Here is a 20,397-nt window from a genome sequence, read left to right as displayed (position 1 = left end):
GCCCTTCAGTTTAAGGGCCTCAATTAGCCTCCGGGCAGGAAGGCCTCCATCCAGCCTTCCCACCCTGAGTTGATCGGGGGGTGGGTGGCAATGTGGCTGGGTCCCAACCCTGCACCCTTCGGCCTGATTAAATGGCCCATGCCTCCCAACCCGCCTCTGGGGCTGGGGGCATTAAATTCCATCCGTTCTTTTTATTGGGATTGGGAGTGAAGGGTTACGTGGGTGCAGCGTACAGTGGGAAATCAGGCAGGAGGATCACATGCTATTATTTAGCCCACTAAATTTTATATCCATCCATTTAAATGAATAGAAAATTGGGCAGGTTCCATTACTGGTGTGCAATTGTCACTGCCCAGTTTTCCTCTATATGCCATGCCAAGGTGAAGAAGGTCCTTTTTAGGAGAGGTAACATGATTGTGCACCTGATCCATTGTAAATGGTGCTCTCCTGAACCTCATAATAGGTAGCATTAAAAATCTGGGCCTTGAATTTCCAAAGGCAAGTTGTCCCGTTGGCCTGTCGAAGCTTAGTAAGAGATCAACAGAACCCCTGGAAAAACGATGTATTTGTTTGAATCTCTCTCTAATTGCTTTATTTCAATAGCAAGTCTCCCACTTGACTCCAGTCCTAGTGCCTGTGCTGGTTTTAAATCTTCTCCCTAGGTATGTATTATCACAGCTGGTTCTAATTTTAAGTCAGCATCAAAAATCTGTACTGAATTTGGATGTCAGATGGGAGAGGTGACTCCAGCAGGGTTGTTGCTTATGCTGCTAGGCTTACTTGTCTGAATTTGGCAGACCAAGCAGATTAAATTTAAGTTATGGAAGGAGATCAGGATCGCCACTGCAGAAATTCAGGGCCATGACTCTCAATCACACATAGAGCAGTGCCACTGTCCAATTTGCCACTCTAGGATGATCCTGTAAGAATATTGTAAATTGTTTTTAAATAGTATATTAATTGAGATGTACAGGAACCTAGGAATTGCTAGATAAAAGTGACCGAGGTCCATCTACCATCCTAGTAGTCACATGGTACAACAATAATGGAGTTATTGACTAATCATACTAACAATCAGCTAACAAGTAACAGAGAGTAGGCATAAATGGGCCATTTTTGGGTTGGCACTATGTAAAGCGTGGAGTGCCACAGGAATCAGTACTGGGGCCTCAACTATTTACAATCTATATTAATGACTTGGATGATGGGGTTGACTGTATTGTAGCTAAATTTGCTGATGACATAAATAAGTAGAAAAGTAAGATGTGAAGAGGTCATAAGGAGACTGCAAAGGGATATGGATAGGTAAAGTGAGTGGATAAAAATTTGACAGATGGATTATAACGTGGGAAAATGTGATCTTGTCCATTTTGGCAGGAAGAATAAAAAGGCATGATATCATTTACATGGGGAGAGATTGCAGAACTCTGAGGTACGGAAAGATCTGACACATGAATCACAAAAAGTTAGAATGCAGGTACAGTGAGTGATTAGGAAGGCAAATGGATTGTTGTCATTTATTACAAGAGGAATGGAATATAAAAGCAGGGACATAATTGCATTAGAAGCAGTTCAGAGAAATTTCATTCGACTGGTTCCTGGGATGAGGGGGTTATCGTGTGAGGAAAGGTTGGCAGGTTGGGCCTGTATCCATTGGAGTTTAGACGAATGAGAGGTGACCTTATTGAAACATATCAGATCTTGAGGGAATTTGACGGGGTGATGCTGAAAGGATGTTTCACCTTATGGGAGAGACTAGAACTAGGGGACACAGTTTAAAAATAAGGGATCTCCCATTTAAGATGGAGATGAGGAGAATTGTTTTCTTCGGAGTGTCGTGAGTCTGTGGAACTTTCTTCCCCTGAGAGTGGTGGAGGCAAGATCAGTGAATATTTTTAAGGCTAAGTTAGATAGATTCTTGACTGATAAGGGAGTCAAAGAGTAAAGGGAATATGCAGGAAAGTAGATTTGAGGCCACAGTCAGATCACCCATGATCTTATCGAATGGCGGAGCAGGCTTGATGGGCTGAATGGTCTACTCCTGTTCCTCATTCATATGTTTGTATGTTTAGCAATCAAGGGTTCTGGTTTCAAATTTGCAATCTTGTTTGGGTGCCTCACCTTCCTGGAGTTCAAGTTAATAAAATGAGGCCTAAATCTCCTATTTGAAGCAATGCAGTTGCAGGCTTTTCAAAATGTGGATGCACTAAGCTTGGCTGAATATCCTTCCTTAACTATAATTACCTTACGATCACAATGCTGGAGGAGTGGTGCACTTATAACCTGACACTTCTGTCTGTGGATGTTTGGCGTGTGACCTTTTAATTCTACAAATAATCCTTGTTAAAAAATGAAATATTCATGTGCAAGTTTCATTTGATACTCCGGTCATTGCCTTAATCGGAGCAAATTAGGCTGCATAGGCATCATTTTGTATTAGTGCCCTTACGTTAATGTTGAATTATTCTTAAATATGTATGTTTAAAATATCTTCAAAGCTAAAGCTGTGCTGATGAACAATGATATTATGTTTACTTCATGACTTGAATATTAGATTTTAAGGATGTGATTGCACTGGAGGGGGTGCAGAGGAGATTCACCAGGATGTTGCCTGGGATAAAACATTTAAGTTATGAAGAGAGGTTGGATAGACTTGGGTTGTTTTCGTTGGAGCAGAGAAGACTGAGGGGCGACCTGATTGAGGTGTACAAGATTATGAGGGGCATGGACTTGGTGGATAGGGAGCAGCTGTTCCCCATAGTTGAAGGGTCAGTCACAAGGGGGCATAAGTTCAAGGTGAGGAGCAGGAGGTTTAGGGGGGATGTGAGGAAAAACTTTTTTACCCAGAGGGTGGTGACAGTCTGGAATGCACTGCCTGGGAGGGCGGTGGAGGCGGGTTGCCTCACACCCTTTAAAAAGTACCTGGATGAGCACTTGGCGCGTCATAACATTCAAGGCTATGGGCCAAGTGCTGGTAAATGGGATTAGGTAGGTAGGTCAGGTGTTTCTCAAGTGTCGGTGCAGACTCAATGGGCCGAAGGGCCTCTTCTGCACTGTGATTCTGTGAATTCTGTACATGATTTGGTTTTCAGAACTAATTACCCCCTGGAGATCACAATTCTACAAGGGAAGGTATTTGTGGATCCATTCTATTTTTTGAACAAATAGCTATTTCTGTAACATTTTCAAAGAATAAATTGAAAACAACAGCTCATAGGGCAGGATTTTCCCCTCATCGGGCGGACACAGCGGCGGGGCCGGGAGCAGCTGTGAAATGGTCCACCGCCCGCGATTGGGCCCCAAATAACAGCTAGCCAGCGCTGCCGGGGTGGGGGCAGGAGGAACACGAGCGCTGAAGTTTACGCATGCACAGGGGAGCGCTCACTGAAAGCACCCTGAAGGCACCTAGCTGCCTCAGGGAGCTGAAGATTTTTAAAATGAGAAATCTACAATTAATATAAACATGTTCCCATATATGACTTAATCACATGAAGAGGGATATGTAAAAAATGAGTTTAAAAAAATGTTTCTTTTTTTTAAATTCACTCTAGGAAACCCCATCCCGCCCGTGGATGAGGTTTCGCAAAAAATGCAAAGGCTGCCTGGCCTATTCACCCGCCCACCAACTGTAAGGTTGGACAGGCAGCGAAAAATTCTACTTGATTACCTGCTTAAGGGCCTTAATAGGCCTCTTAATTGTTGGCGGGCGCGCTGCCAACTCTTGTGCGCTCCCGCGGACCAAAGTATTACTCGAGTGCACGATGACATTGGGACTGCCCGACGTCATCGCATGCTATTTCATGCTCGGGCGTGTCGGGCACGTGTCCACATGCTGAGCTGAAAATCCTGGCCATGTAGCCTGATGCCATTGGAAAACCTTGATAAAGCCTGATAGATATTAAACCAGATATTTTAAAGCATTATTTTTAATTTATAAATTTAAATGAAGGATCAAGGTATACACTGCAAGGCGCCACCAAGATTGAAAATAATTTTTTTCGTTCCTGGGAGTTGTTTCGCCGTGAAGACCAGCATTTATTGCCCTTCCCTAAGTGCCCTTGAGAAGGTGGTGGTGAGCTCCTTCTTGAATCACTGCAGTCCATGTGGTGTGGAAACAGCCACAGTGCTGAAAGGAATTCCAGGATTTTGACCCAGCAACAGTGAAGGAACAGCAATATATTTCCAAAGCAGAATGGTGTGTGGCTTGCAGGGGAACATGCAGGTGGTGGTATTCCCATGTTGTCTGCTGGTTCTATCCTTCTAGAGGTAGAGCGTTTGGATGGTACTGTCCAAGGAGCCTAGGTGAGTTCCTGTGATGCATCTTGTAGATGGTACACATTGCTGCCACTGTGCATTGGTGGAGAGTGTGGTTGATAGGGTATCAATCAAGCATGGTGTCAAGCTTCTTGAGTGTTGATGGAGCTGCACTCATTCAGACAAGTGGAGAGTATTCCATCACACTCCTGACTTGTGCCATGTAGATCATGGACAGGATTTGAGGAGCAGGATGCCACATAATTCCCAGTCTCTGACCTGCTCTTGTAGCCATTTATATGGTTGGTCCAGTTAAGTTCCTGGTCAGTGGTAACCCCCCCCCACCACAGAATGTTGATGGTGTAGAATTCAGTAATGATCATGCTGTTGAATGTCAAGGTGAGATGGTTAGATTCTCTCTTGTTGGAGATGGTCATTGCCTGGCATTTGGTACAAACAAGCCTGAATGTTGTCAGGTCTCTGCATGCGGGCACAGACTGCTTTGGTACCAGAGCAGCCGTGAATGAAGGGATGAGAAATTTCTGCCTTTTGGAGGAATTCTGACTTTTCAATTATAGAACATTGCCCTTTGAAATGTTTTCCCAACCTCAGCCTCTCCCTCTCCGTAGCCTTTGCTTCATGTCACATATACATAATCCAGCAAGGTCATGTTCTGTTAGTATGGTCTTCATCCTGTATTACATGCACTAATTGCATTGAATGCTGAAACGTTGAAATGCTGAGGTCACTTGGGTGATTTTATACAAATGCACTGGTCCACAGTCTTGACAGGAATAGAAAGTAAACAAAGGGAAAACTAGTGTTCCTACTTGAAATCTAATAATTCCATCCATTTGAAGTGCTCTAGAACAGTTTGCATTTAATTATACACCATAACAAGTGCAATAATTTTCTGGCCATCATGCTGCTTTATGCTACAATGTGTATATAATTCCTTGTCACAAAAAATTTCATACCTTTTATCTCCACCCACTCTCTCCCTGTGAATGGTACTGAACACTGTGCAATCGCCAGCAATCATCCTCACTTCTAATCTTATGGTGGTGGGAAGGTGAAGTAGTTGATGGTGGTTCGGCTTAGCACACCGCCCTGAGGAACTCCTGCAGCGAAGTCTTGAGCCTGTGATAATTGGCTTCAACAACCATCATCCTTTGTGATAGGGATGACTCCAACCAGGGGATAGTTTACCCATTGATTCCTATTGACTTTAATATTACCAAGGCTCCCTGATGACTTGGTCAAATGCTGCCTTGATGTCGAGAGTAATCACTTTCACCTCGCCCCTTGAATTTGGCTCTTTTTTCCATGTTTGGATTCAGACCATAAGAAGATCTGGAGCCAAGTGGCCCTGGCAGAACCCAGGACCCTGAGCAGGTAATTGCTGTGCAAGAGCCACTTGATAGCATTGTCATTGATACCTTCCATTACTTTACTGGTGATTGAGAGTAGGCTGATGGGGCGGTAATTGGCTGGATTGGATTTGTCCTGCTTTTTGTGGACAGGACATAGCTGGGCAATTTTTCATATTGTTAGGTAGATGCCAGTTATAGCTGTATTGGAGCAGCTTGGCTAAGGGTGCAACTAATTATGGAGCAGAAGTCTTCAGTACTATAATAGGGATGCTGTCAGGGCCTATAGCTTTTGGAGTATCCAGAGAATTGAGCCATTTCTTGATATCACGTGGAGTGAATCGAATTGGCTGAAGATAGGCATCTATGATAATGGGGACCTCCGGAGGCTGTGTTGTATCATCCTTTCGACAGTTCTGACTGAAGGTAGTTGCAAATGCACCAACTCTGGTTAGTTGTTTAATTGCCCACCACTAGATGTGACAGGACTGTAGAGCTTTGATCTGATCTGTTGGTTGTGGGATAGGAGAGGAGACAAGGTAAATCGAGAAATAATGGGTATATGTGAATTAATGGGGTGTCCCGAGACAGGAGAGAGTGTCTTAGAAGGCAGGGTCGGTGGTGTCGACGATGGGGTCCTGGGGGGAGAACTCAGGATACTGGTGGTAGGAGGGACAAGATAGAGGTATACAAAATTATGAGGGGTATAGATAGGGTAGATAGGAAGAAACTTTTCCCCTTAGCGGAAAATAACCAGGGGGTTATTTAAGATTTAAGGTAAACAGCAAGAGGTTTAGAGGGGATTTGAGGAAAAGCTTTTTCACCCAGAGGGTGGTTGGAATCTAGAACACGCTGCCTGAGGGGATGGTAGAGGCAGGAACCCTTACAACATTTAAGAAGTATTTAGATGAGCACTTGAAACACCATAGCGTACAGGACTACAGGTCAAGTGCTGGAAAATGGGATTAAAATAAATAGGTGCTTGATGGCCGGCATGGACACGATGGGCCGAAGGGCCTGTTTCTATGTTGTATAACTCTATGACTCTATGACTCAATTCATTCACAACAGCCGTTGAGGCATCAATAATAAAGGCTGCAGGCAGCCATGCCTTGGCAATGGCTCTCATCCAGATGAGGACATGGAGGACCCATCACAGGTTGGCACAGGGCCAGGAGGAGCAAGGGCCTGAGCAGCAAGAGGTAGCAGGGCCTCTATAAGGTCAAGAGGCTGACGAATATGGACCAGTAATGAGAGCATTGGCCCAACCATGGGTGTATCACCGGTGGTGCTCTTGTCTAGAGATGAGTGACAGGCAATGCCGGAGGCCCACATCTGCGAGCTTCTTGGGTACGAGTTGCGGCGCAAGGACTCTGGAGAAGCAATGTGGAGCTCCTGGCCTACAATGAGTGAATGTCTGTCCCTTTAAATCTGGCACCAGGGCCTTCGACCCCATGAGGTAATGGTGGGGTGGGCTACTTCCTGCTCACCCCTCCCTGAAATTTTCTGAGCTCCTTGCTGACACATACTTAATGAGCTGAAAAGCAGAAGATTGCATGTGTTCACCTGCCCCAGCAGGAATCATGCCAAATTTCCTACCCACCACTCCACTCAATCCCCAGAATGGAAAATTCCACCCTTAAGTTTTAGGGTTTGAAATCCCCTGCATTTCCTCACATCCCTCCTATGTCCTTGATTCCCTGCTCTCAAGGCTGAAAGTAGTGCTCAGGAGATTGTTTATAAAATTAAGGAAAATAAAATAAACTGGACAAAAAAAATGGTATTTTGAAATATTTCTTAATAATGCAAAGATGACAAATGCATTATTGTGGAGGTGTGAAAACAGTACCAGTATCAAAACAAACCATTTTTAATTATACTTTTTTCCTTCTTACAGGATGAATCTGAGATCCATTTCCAGAAATTCCCCTCCACAAGTTTACCTGATTTAGTGACTAACTTTGTGGTTGCTGATAACTCCCCTTCTCCTACGGAAAATAAAGAGAATGTAAAGCCAGACAGTGAAGATGTTGCAGCCAACTGCCATGTGCACCACCGTCCAGAAAGTGTAAGTGCTGATGTATAAATGTATGTGCTGTGTTACTTAAAACATTAAAGGCAGAAGTACGACAAAAAAGTAGAAATTCTTCCGTGCATTATTTTGAAGAAATTGGTTAATGAATTCGAGTGAAATTCCTCCATTCAGTATTTTAATGAAGTTGTTGCAGAGACTTTATTAATGACACTATTAATATTGTAAACAGCTACTAGGGTTCAACTGCACCAGGGCAATCTGAACAGTCTTTCTTACATAATCATATGCTTTCCAGAGCATGTCAGAATCCTGAATCATGTCCAGAACCATACTTAGAATTGTTCATTGTCTGAGAGTTAAGAGCAGTGCAAGGACACAGCAGAGAGTGAAGGGAAATGGCTGACATCAACTTCAGCATGGGTGAGCAGAAGAGAGAACCATTGTGGAAGCTGGCGATCCATATAACCTGAATCGACAGGTTCAGATGTTGACTCTTCATGCCCCCAAACCCTTCTGATAAAAGCTCTGCCTGAAATCTTAACCCGTTTTGCTCAATCTTGAACAAGCTGCTTTGTATTTTCCAGGTTTCTTTTCTCCCTCTGTAAAAAAGTTTGCTTTGTTCCAAACTCTATTCTCCTGACCCCCACTTAATCTCCTGAAGATTTCCTTCCTATCCCCCCTGCAAGATATTTCTGGCAAAAACACAGAATATCTCATCAACCTTACATCCTACATGATGCACAATAGAGCAGCTTTTTTCTCAGGTCAGATTAGATGAGGAATGACAAGACCCCAGGGTGGTTGGTAGAAGCTGTTAAAGCCAGCATCACTGGAGTTGGGGAATGTTTACCTCAAAATATACTGAACAACTACAGCCCATTTCTCTCTCCACAGATGCTGCCAGATCTGCTGAGTGTCTCTAGAATGTTCTATCTTTATTGCAGATTTCTAGCATCTATAGTATTTTGCCTTTGTACAGTTGAAGGGTTGGGATAAAGTGGTAACTGATGGTTGACTGGATCAAGAGAATTTTAACAGTCTTGCAGACATAATGAAGGGTCCTTCAGGGTGGATTATTGTCTTTTGTGGTTCACTGGAAGCTGATTGCTGTTAACTTCTGTACTCTTGTAACCTAGTTAGATGGATGGTTTAGGTGAGTTTTATTAATTTCTGCTAGGCCAGGGTGATGGTCAAACAGACTGGACTCAACGTTCTGCAAAAAAATAACATTTCTGGTTGTTGGGATATTAATCTGTTAGTAAGAGGCAATGATTATTTTAGTGTGTGTTGAGTGTCATTGTTATCAGTGCAGATGGAAAAAATAAATCCACACATAAATTATTATTTCTTGAATCACTAGAACTTTGTTTTGCATTTCTTAATTCCAAGTCCCAGCTGACTTGCTGGCCTCCTGCTGCATTGGGGAGCCTGGTTTACCATCAGATTGTAACATACATTTGACATTTAAAAGTTATGGCAAGTAAATAATAGCTTTGTGGACCATGGTCTTATCTATGAGTGTGGTTTACTATACCAATCAAGAATATTTATATGTGCAAAGGGATGGAATGGCATACAACCTTTTACATCCCAGGAGGAAAAATCAGTTATCAATAGGCCTAATTTTCAATGGAAATTGGAACTGGTCCGGTTGAGCTGCTTCCAGGTTTGCTGCTCTGGGCAATTCACTAACATAAGAACATATGAAAAAAATTAGGAGCAGGCCTTTTGGCCCCTCCAACTTGCTCTGTCATTCAACATGACCATGGCTGACCTTCTACCTCAAATCCACCTTCCCGCACTTTGCTTAGAGTTAAGACCCTAGTTTCAGACTTAATGAATTCATTTTCAAACTTAATGGGCTGGATTATACATTGAGGGCAGGTACCCCATCCCAGAATAAATTTCAATGAGGAGGAACCCCTCCTTTCACTGACCAGCAGCCCACAGCGGTGCTGCCAGACTACGCATTGGGCATAGGCCTCTTCCACCATGCATTAGATTGGCGCAGCGCCGGGCTGAGGCCCAATGCTCGCTTAAAGGTCTCAATTCGGCCACGGTTGGGCTGACATCTCCCCTGCCGCCTGTAAAATTGTGGTGGGGGGCAGGGGCAGGCCAGCCGGCCGGCAGCAGGCACGCCACTGATGGCACAGTGCCTAAATTTACAGATCCACCCACCTGTTTCTGCCAACAGGTGACCCATAAAATTCAGCTTGGTATAAAATTCTATCATATTATGGTCACTTTTCCCTCAAGACCCCTTTACTATAAGGTTATTAATTATACATTTCACAATGCATTATGCTAGATCCAAAGTAACCTGTTCCCTAGTTGGTTCCTCATACTGGCCTAGAAAATTATCTTTCATACATTCTATGAACTCGTTATCCACACTATTATTAAAAATTTAGTTTGCCATATTTAAGTGAAGATTTTTAAGTCCTTCATGATTATTGCCTTACTCTTATTACATATGCCTCTAATTTCCTGATTTAGACTCTGCCCTATTCTACAACTATTGTTTTTTTTCATTCATGGGATGTGGGCGTCGCTGGCTGGGCCAGCATTAATTGCCCATCCCTAGTTGCCCTTGAAAAGGTGGTGGTGAGCTGCCTTCTTGAGCCGCTGCAGTCCATGTGGTGTAGGTACACCTACAATGCTGTTAGGGAGGGAGTTCCAGGATTTTGACCCAGCGACAGTGAAGGAATAGTGATATATTTCCAAGTCAGGATGGTGAGTAACTTGGAGGGGAACTTCCATTTGGTGGTATTCCCATCTACCTGCTGCCCTTGTCCTTCTAGATGGTAACGGTCATGAGTTTGGAAGCTGCTATCGAAGGAGCCTCGGTGAATTCCTGTTGGATGGCCTACAAACAATTCCCACCAATGTTTTCTGTCCCTTGCTGTTTCTTAGCTCCACCCAAACTGATTCTACTTTTTGATTTGCTGATCTAAGGTCCTTTCTGTCTACTTTCTTTATCCCATCCTTTATTGACAGGGCTACATCTGCTTATTCCATTTTGCACATCTGTTCTAAAAGTTAAATATCCTGGTATATTTAGTTCCCAAACTTCTTTGCAACTGTGTCTCCATAATGTTTATTAGATCAAAGCCATTAATTTCTATCTGTGCCATTAATTCATCTAATTTTTTGTGATGCTTTGTGCATTCAGATATAGTGCTTTTTGCACTTTTGCAATTCTCCCTGATGTCTCCTTAATGCAAGGAGCCTGAGGAGCTGAGGAGACAGTTAGACTCACCATCCCTTCCTGACCCACTTTGCTTCTTATTACTGAAAACGCTGCTCTGCTCTAGAGCCTTTTCATTTCCCTTTGCTGCTTTTGAATTTACTCTTTCCTGAATCTGCCTATCTCCATTTATTAATTTAAAGGGCTGTCTACTGCTCTTGTTATTCAGCTCGCTAGGACACTGGTCCCAACTCGATTTAAGTAGAGCCTGTCCCAATGGAACAGCTCTCACTTTCCCTAGCATTGATGCCAGTAGCTATGAAACAAAACAGTTGCATCCCACACCACTCTTCCATACATTCAACATTCAGATCTGTTTATCTCTATGCCAATTGGTGCATGGCTTCAGTAATGAGATTATTAGTTTTGAGGTTCTGCAATTTTTAATTTGAACCCTAACTCCTCAAACCTTCTCAGCTGTCACATCACTCACTGCAGACTTTTTCAACTTCAAACAACTATGGAAAGCACCAAACAGCTACAGAATTGAAGTAGCAGCTAGAGGAAATCAACCAGAAACTAATCTGTAAGTAGTTGATGATCCCTGAATGGAGTGCTGGTGCCAGCTGGGGAGGGGTGTGGGGTTGGGGGAGAATCATTCCTTCCGGTTGAATGCACATTCAGCTGTATGAAGTTTAGAGAGGGCGTTAGCTGGTGCTTTGAGCTGCAAAATGGCACCACTGGTGTCAGATCAGCATTGCACGCTGTTTAAGCATCATGGTCTGCTTGCTCTGCACACTTTCTACTTTCCTGCAACATACATTGCCACTAGGAATCTGTTTTAATTAGGTATTAATGGCTTGTAATTATTCAGAACAAACCTATATTATCCAGATAACAATCATGTTACTAATATGCTATTATTTAAACAGTTCTACAATTATAGCAGAAACCAAAGAAAACATATTTTAGGCAAAAACTTCAACATGCTGACTATATTGCACAATAAAATAGCTTGAAGTGATCATTTGGAGGGCTCAAAATTTGTATCTCAACAGAAAATAGGAGAATATCTGAAACATTCACTCCCCCCACCACTGACACACAGTGGCAGCAGTGTGTACCATCTACAAGATACACTGCAGCAACTCACCAAAGTTCCTATGACAGCACCATCCGAACCCATAACCTCTACCACCTAGAAGGACAAGGACAGCAGATGCATGGGAATGCCACCACCTACAAGTTTCCCTCTAATTCACACACCATCCTGACTTGAAACTATGTTGCCATTCCTTCACTATTGCTGTCAAAATCCTGGAACTCACTTCCTAACAGGTCTGTGGGTATCTACAACACATGGACTGCAGTGGTTCAAGAAGACATTCTCACCCACCTTCTCAAGATAATTAGGGATGGGTAACAAATGTTGATCTAGCCAGCGATGCCCACATCCTTTTATTTCATTTGTTCATGGTATGTGAGCTTTGCTGGCTAGGCCAGCATTTATTGCCCATCCCTAATTGCCCTTGAGAAGGTGGTAGTGAGCTGCCTTCTTCAACCACTGCAGTCCATGTGGTGTAGGTACACCCACTGTGCTGTTAGGGAGGGAGTTCCAGGATTTTGACCCAGCAACAGCGAATGAATGGCGATATAGTTCCAAGTCAGAATGGTGAGTGACTTAGAGAGAAACTTGCAGGTGGTGGTGTTCCCATTCGTCTGCTGCTGTTGTCCTTCTAGATGCTGTCGTGCATTTGGAACATGCTGTCAAAGGAGGATTGGTACTCACCAGGAACTCTCCTGCAGTGCAACTTGTAGATAGTACACAATGCTGCCAATGTGCGTCGGTGGTGGAGGGAGTGAATGTTTGTGGACGGGATGCCAATCAAGCAGGCTGCTTTGTCCTGGATGGTGTCAAGTTTCTTGTTGTTGGAGCTGCACTTATCCAGGCAAGTGGAGAATATTCCATCACACTCCTAACCTGTGCCTTGTAGATGGTGGACAGCCTTTGGAGAGTCAGGAGGTGAGTTACTCGCTGCAGGATTCCTAGCCTCTGACCTGCTCGTGTAGCCACAGTATTTATATGGCTAGTTCAGTTCAATTTCTGGTCAACGGTAATCCCCAGGATGTTGATAGAGGGGGATTCAGCGATGATAATGCCATTGAATGTCAAGAAGCAATGGTCAGATTCTCTCTTGTTGGAGATGGTCATTGCCTGACACTTGTGTGGCACGAACGTTTCTTGCCACTTGTCAGCCCATGTCTTGCTGCATTTGGACATGGACTGCTTTAGTATCTGAGGAGTTGCAAATGGTGCTGAGCATTTTGCAATCATCAGCAAACATCGTCACTTCTGTCCTTATGATGGAAGGAAGGTCATTGATGAAGCAGCTGAAGATGTTTGGGTATAGGACACTACCCTGAGGAACTCCTGATGTCCTGGAACTGAGATGATTGACCCTGAACAACCACAACCATCTTCCTTTGTACTAGGTATGACTCCAACCAGCGGAGAGTTTTCCCCCTGATTCCCATTGACCCCAGTTTTTCTAGGGCTCCTTATGCCACACTCGATCAAATGCTGCCTTGATGTCAAGGGCAGTCACTCTCACCTCACCTCTTGAGTTCAGCTCTTTTATCCGTGTTTGAACCAAGGCTTTAATAAGGTCAGGAGCTGAGAGGCCCTGGCAGAACCCAAACTGAGTGTCAGTGGGCAGGTTATTGCTAAGCAAGTGCTGCTTGATAGCACTGTTGCTGACCCCTTCCACCCCGTGAAAGAATTTAAAAAATTACTCATTGTTCTCCATGATTACAACTTACTGGCAGAAATCATGGGAACACACAATTCTGAATTAATTTCTGAAAATGTGGATTTCATTAGTGGCTTGTTGACTGCAAAGTAACAGAGGCATTCTTTTGTTACAGCAAGAGTTCCAGCTCCCATATCCTTCTACCTTTTGTAACTCACACTGGGATCACCAGTACTTCAGCCCAGGCAATGTTTAAAAGTTTCTCAATTTTAGCTGTGACATTCTACTTTCATCTAAACTGTAGAAACAGATGTTTAGAAACCCAACAAATGTTTCAGGCATGGAAAAGCGGGAATGTGTGTCATGAGTGTTGAATCAGACATGTGTGTCTCCGAATAATTGCAGTTGTATTCCTTCATTGTAGGATTTTTAAGTTATTTCTGTTAAAACTTCAGATTGTATGGATATGTCATTTGAAATTTATTGTGGATTATCATACTTGCAGATTTTCTGACAGGTATTGGTTTATTATGCAAGTGTGCTGATGTTCTATCTGTTGCTTTGTCTGTGCTCCACTTTATATCAGAAGTTGCATTTTGCTTCCTGTGAATTGTAGAACAACACAAACCTGAAGAAACCAGCAAGTGATCTTTAACCTGGAATCATCAGCCATAATTTTAGCTAAAAACAAAAAACTACTGCGGATGCTGGAAATCCAAAACAAAAACAGAATTAAGAAAAGAGTTGACGTTTCGAGTCCTCATGACCCTTCAGCAGATTAGTTTTGCTGAAGGGTCATGAGGACTTGAAATGTCAACTCTTTTCTTCTCCGCCGATGCTGCCAGACCTGCTGAGTTTTTCCAGGTAATTCTATAATTTTAGCTTCTCTGCTAAGGAATGAGATTCTTTCTTTGTTGTTGACACCACCCTTCCTCTCCTGAAGGTAGTGATCCATGATCAGTTCTTGTTTGCCCAAACCCTGGCTACTTCTGGTACATCATCCGGACAGCCATTCTTCATGTGTAAGCCGATAGAATAAGGATTGATGGGACCATCACATCCTAACCTCATTCTGGGGAATGAATTTCTCCTTCTTAGCCCAGGGATACAGGCGCAATGTATTGCCCTCATTTTAGAATAATTCAGATACATTGTTCGAACATCTCTCACAGCATAGTCTCCACTTGACTGGTTCCTGCAGGTTAACTTTATCGTGACTTCAGGCAGAAATCCCCCTTTCTGCTGCCTCTAACCTGTTATTGAAGTCATTGATCAGACTGTGCTATTGCTAGGTACAAGAAGTGGACTAAATCAGTATACCATATTTCCCCTGTTCTAAGAAGAAGAAAAATAAGCTTTATCTAGAGCAAAAATCTCTACAAATATCAATGTTTACCTCACAAAAAAGTGACAGTAATATTTTTGGCATAGTTTAAAGTGGTATAAAGAGCATCATCCAGGAGATGTAATATAAAACTCATGATTTTCAAATCACTGATCAAGAAATATGATGATTTTCTATTGTGTCTTATGATCCCAGCTGATGTTACTACTGCACAGTCCGATCCCAGCGTGAAACCCGGACTGATAGATCCTAACTTCTTTTTTGTTTAGAAATGTGGAGAGTGGTTACCGAACAAAGTCATAGGAGTCAGCTGATGAAGTTTTAATAAAAGAATAAAACATTTTTAAACAAGAAAAGATTAACTATATTACAACACTCCTTCACCCACAACTATACCTTTATGGATATATACAAATTCGTAAGGATAACACAAGTTACAAAAGCTATCTTATACTCTAATGATCACAGTAAGTACACAGCCCATGTAAACCAGTAGGTGACCTGTGATCACGCACACCACACTCTGAAACCAAGTGACAGATGCCAACTCAAACAGATGCAATAGATCCCTCATCAACTATCCTCCACCACCCCCCCCCCCAGCTCCTCCCCCCTCGACGCTTGTCACACCTTGAGTCAACTGGTCTCACTGAACTCCGTCTTTCACACAAGGGTTTCCAATCTCCACTCTCAAAGAACTCACTTTGCAATCTTCTCCCAAAAGATGCTTTCTCTCAGACGCTTTCCACCTCCAGAACTCTCCTTCCGATGTCCCTCTCCCCTGGATCGCCATGTGCATTCAAGCTTCCTTCTATGCACTTGCTCTCAAATGTTCAGCCATGCCAACAGAACACCACTGCTTCACATGCCCATACTAAATAGCCACAGACCTTCAGCTGTCTCCTTGGATCTTCTGGCTTCTCGCAAGCCTATATTGCTTTAAATCTGTGTCCTGCAGCTTCTCCCTTTAAACTTGGAGCCTTTCTTTGTCTCTCGCTCTTAACTTCACTTATCAGGACCTTTTCCAGATTCCTGCCCCTGTCCTTTGACTAGACTGACCTCTTGGGACCTTTCCTGTACCACTCCCCAGGATTTGGGGACTTTCTTCTTTAGTTTTTTTGGAACCTGCTCCTTGCAGTTCCCTCTCCTGTGTCCAGCCTCCCTGGAATCCTGACTTCAACTGAACTAAAATTGCTTTCCTGGTTTTCTCTGTCCCTGTGTGGAGGCCCCCTGTCTGGACCCCTGTTGCTAGGCAACAGCATTTTTTTTTCTACTTTGTTTTACTTTCCCTTCAAGAGTCGTATAACCTTCATTAAAATGCAGGCATCTTTCAAAGTGAAACTAAAACTCAACTTCCCATTTTTCTTAACACACAAGTACAGAAATGCAAATCAAACTTCATTCCTAACACCCACAAATATAAATATAACTTATTTAAACTATCTCCAGTTCCTAATGTGTCCTATGGTGTAGCAGTTCAGGTGCTCTTCCGTTGGACCCATGGCCATAAACTTTCCAAGTGACGATTCATCATTGTATTTCTTTTATGGAAGCAAATGGAAATGGAAGCTTTTGGTTTTTTTCAGAGGAGGTTGAGGTTGGTTAAATTTTCTCATGACCACTCATCACTATTGCTCAGCAGAAACCTTAGAATCTTTGAAATTAATTGTTGGGCAGGAAATAAAGATGATGGGTTGTCTGCTGGTTGCTGGCAAAGCAAATGTAGGCAATCCTTGACAACTTTAGATGGCCTACCTCAGGATTGTTGGTCAGTGTATGTTTTGTCATCATTGTCTTGCCTATTTGGTGAAGAATAGCATCAGAAATTAGTATTGTACAAATTAGGAGCCTCATTCAGAGTTTCCAGTCAAGCATAGTTCTGCAAATGACTGGCCAGTGGATTGATGGGATGTTGTATGGAGATCCTGCTTCAATCAATTTCTTTTGACAGAAGCAGCAGAGATGGTTTTCCATGGAGTTGTCTAGAAGCATTCAGGCATGCTATTAGATTTAGGCCATGAGGGCTGATCCCAATGTGTTGTGCGACCCTGATAAAGTCATTATTGTTCAAGGGTGGATCACTGTTTCTCTTAACCACTTCAGCTATTCCAATGCAGGAGAATGTTCTAATTGTTGACAAACTCTGCTTGTTGAAGTAGATTCACAGGGTATTTATAGCACTTATTTTTGAGATGTTAAATGGCCTCAACCATGAGAAATTTAGCAGTAGGACCGTTCACGACAAATCTGTGTGCGTGTTTGGGCCACTGATAAACTTATCAGGTCCATTTTTCATATGTAAATAAGACCATAAGACGTAAGAGCAGAAGTAGGCCATTCAGCCCATCGAGTCTGCTCCACCTTTCAATGAGATCATGGCTGATCTGATAATCCTCAACTCCACTTTCCTGCTTTTTCCCCATAACCCTTGATTCCCTTACTGATTAAAAATCTGTCTATCTCAGCCTTGAATATAGTTAATGACCCAGCCTTTACAGCCCTCTGCGGTAAAGAGTTCCACAGATTCACTACTCTCTGAGAGAAGAAATTCCTCCTCATCTCTGTCTTAAATGGGGGACCCCTTATTCTGAGATTATGCCCTCTGGTCCTAGACTCTCCCACAAGGGGAAACAACCTCTCAGCATCTACCCTGTCAAGTCTCCTAAGAACCTTATGGCCAGATTTTCCAGTCATTGGGCAGGCTCGGTGGGTGTGGGCAGTTGCGGGGCCGACGGCCGCCCGTGATCGGCTCCACACCGCGATTTCACATGGGCGGACCAATTGAGGCCCACCCTGCGTGGATTGCGAGCAGTCAGCAATACCTGTGCGGGTGGAGGGAGGAGGGGGAGTCAGGTCCAGTGCTCTTTTGCACATGCACGCGAAAGAGCACTTCAATATCCTGGTGGCACAGGACTGCCTCAGGGAGATTGAAGCGCTTTTTGAAAAAATGTATTAGGATATTAAAAATTTAATGAAACATGCTCCCTCATGTGACTATGTCATGTGAGATGGGACATGTTTTTATTTTCTAAATAAAGTTTTTATTTCATCAGTATTAGCTTTAGGAAACCTCATCCCGCTCATGGATGAGGTTTCCTAAAAAATGTGAAGGCCGCTTGGCCTTTTTGCCTGCCCGCCAACCGTAAGATTGGACGAGCAGCATAAAGTTCAACTTAATTACGTAGTTAATGGCCTTAATAGACCTCTCAATTATCGGCGGACATGGAGCCGACTCTGGTGCATGTTCACAATAACGTTGGGATGCATACCCGACATCGTCGTGCACCATTTTATGTTCCAGTGTGTCGGGTGCACGCCCGCACGCGGAATGTAAAATTCTGCCCTATATGTTTCAATAAGGTTGCCTCTCATTCTTCTAAACTCCAATAAATACAGGCCCAACCTACTCAACCTCTCCTCATAAGAAAATCCCTCCATACCCGGGATCAGCCTAGTGAACCTTCTTTGCCACTACATCTTTCCCTAGATGCCTCCAATGCCACTATATCTTTCCCTAGATAAGGGGACCAAAACTGTTCACAATATTCTAGGTGTGGTCTAACTAGTGCATAACCTCACATTTTCCCACATTATATTCCATCTGCCAAGTTTTTGCCCACTCATTTAACCTGTCTATATCCCTCTGTAGACTCTTTATGTCATCCTAACCACTTGCCTCCCCATCTATTTTTGTGTCATCCACAAACTTGGCAACAGTACATTCATTTCCCTCATCAAAGTCATTAATATATATTGTAAATAATTGAGGCCCCAGCAGTGATCCCTGTGGCACTCCACTAGTTACAGGTAGCCATCCTGAAAATGCCCCCTGTATCCCAACTCTCTGTCTTCTATTAGTTAGCCAATCCTCTATCCATACTAATATACTATCCCCAACACCATGGGCTCTTATCTTATTAAGTAGCCTTATGTGCAGTACCTTATCAAATGCCTTTTGGAAATCGAAACATATTACATCTATTGATTCCCCTTTATCTATCCTGCTTGTTACCTCCTCAAAGAATTCTAATAAATTTGTCAGGCATGATTTCCCCTTCATGAAGCCATGCTGACTCTGCTTGATTATATTGTGCTTTTCTAAATGCTCTGTTATTACATCCTTTATAAGACTCTAACATTTTCCCAATGATGGATGTTAAGCTGACTGGCCTATAATTACCAGTTTTTTGTCTCCCCCCTTTTTAAATAAGGGTGTTACATTGGCAGTTTTTCATTCCTCTGGGACTTTTCCAAAATCTAAGGATTCTTGGAAGATTACTACCAGTGCATCCACTATCTCTGCAGCTATTTCCTTTAATATCCTAGGATGCAACCCATCAGGTCCAGGGGACTTATCGCCTTTAGCCCCATTAGTTTTCCCGAGAACTTCTTCTCTAGTGATAGTTATTGTATTTCTTTCCTTCCCCCCTTTTGCCCCTTGATTATTTAATATTTTTGGTATGCTATTAGTGTCTTCTACCATGAAGACTGATGCAAAATATTTATTCAACTCCTCTGCCATTCCCTGGTTCCCTATTATTATTTCCCCAGCCTCATTCTCTAAGGGACCTATATTGACTTTGGCCTCTCTCTTCCTATTTATATATTTAAAGAAGCTCCTGCTGTCTGTTTTTATGTTACTTGCTAGTTTACCCTCAAAGTTTATTTTCTCCCCCTTTATTATTTTTTGGTCATCTTCTGTCCGTTTTTAAAACTTTCCCAATCCTCTGGCTTACCACTAATTTTTCCCACATTGTATGTTTTTTCTTTCAATTTGATACTAACCTTAACTTCCTTTGTTAACCATGGTTGGCTTATCCCCTTCCTACAATCCTTCTTCCTCACTGGGATATACCTTTGTTGTGAGTCATGAACTATTTTCTTAAACGTTTGCCATTGTTCATCAACTGTCTTTTCTGCTGATCTCCTTTCCCAGTCCATTCCAGCCAACTCTGCTCTCATTCCTTTGTAATTACCCTTATTTAAGTTCAGCACAGTTGTTTCCGACCCAAGTTTCTTATTCTCAAATTGAATGCTAAATTCCATCATGTTATGGTCACTGTTTCTAAGGGGATCTTTTACTCTGAAATCATTTATTAAACCTGTCTCATTGCACAATACTAGATCCAAAATAGCTTGATCCCTGGTTGGATTCACAAGGGGTGTAATGCCCATTTTTGGTTCCCTTATCAAAGATGATTAGTGATGAACAGAGCAGGAGCTGGGCCTGCCTGTTATGATCTATAATGTATTGCCTGAAAGGGTGGTGGAAGCAGATTCTTTAGTAACTTTCAAAAAAGAATTGGATCTATACTTAAGAAAAAATCTGCAGGATTATGGGGAAAGAGCAAGAAAGTGGGACTGATTGAAATGCTCTTTCAGAGAGCAGACAATAGGACTGGCTGCCTTCTGTGCTATAACATTCTATCATTCTGTAACTTAAGGCCTGCAAGTTT

General features: G+C 42.8%; 1 protein-coding gene and 1 long non-coding RNA gene across 7 annotated transcripts in view; one reads left to right on the top strand and one right to left on the bottom strand.

Annotated features, from left to right (window-relative positions):
* The window catches only part of pdzd2 (PDZ domain containing 2), a 631,303-nt gene that overhangs the window by 458,500 nt on the left and 152,406 nt on the right, over window positions 1-20,397 (top strand). For all 6 annotated transcript variants that reach the window (XM_078551140.1, XM_078551149.1, XM_078551169.1 and 3 more), the window contains one exon: window positions 7,522-7,692. In XM_078551140.1, the coding sequence (XP_078407266.1) occupies window positions 7,522-7,692 (171 nt within the window). The remainder of the gene's footprint in view (window positions 1-7,521; window positions 7,693-20,397) is intronic.
* LOC144686088 (uncharacterized) overlaps window positions 14,403-20,397 on the bottom strand; it is a 185,036-nt gene continuing 179,041 nt past the window's right edge. The window contains exon 3 of the long non-coding RNA XR_013577849.1: window positions 14,403-14,481. This is a non-coding gene — a long non-coding RNA (uncharacterized LOC144686088). The remainder of the gene's footprint in view (window positions 14,482-20,397) is intronic.

The sequence above is a fragment of the Cetorhinus maximus genome, chromosome 1 (genome assembly GCF_964194155.1).
Source record: "Cetorhinus maximus chromosome 1, sCetMax3.hap1.1, whole genome shotgun sequence".
Lineage (NCBI taxonomy): Eukaryota > Metazoa > Chordata > Chondrichthyes > Lamniformes > Cetorhinidae > Cetorhinus > Cetorhinus maximus.
Note: the sequence above shows the minus strand (reverse complement) of the source record. Positions and strands in the feature narration are given on the sequence as shown.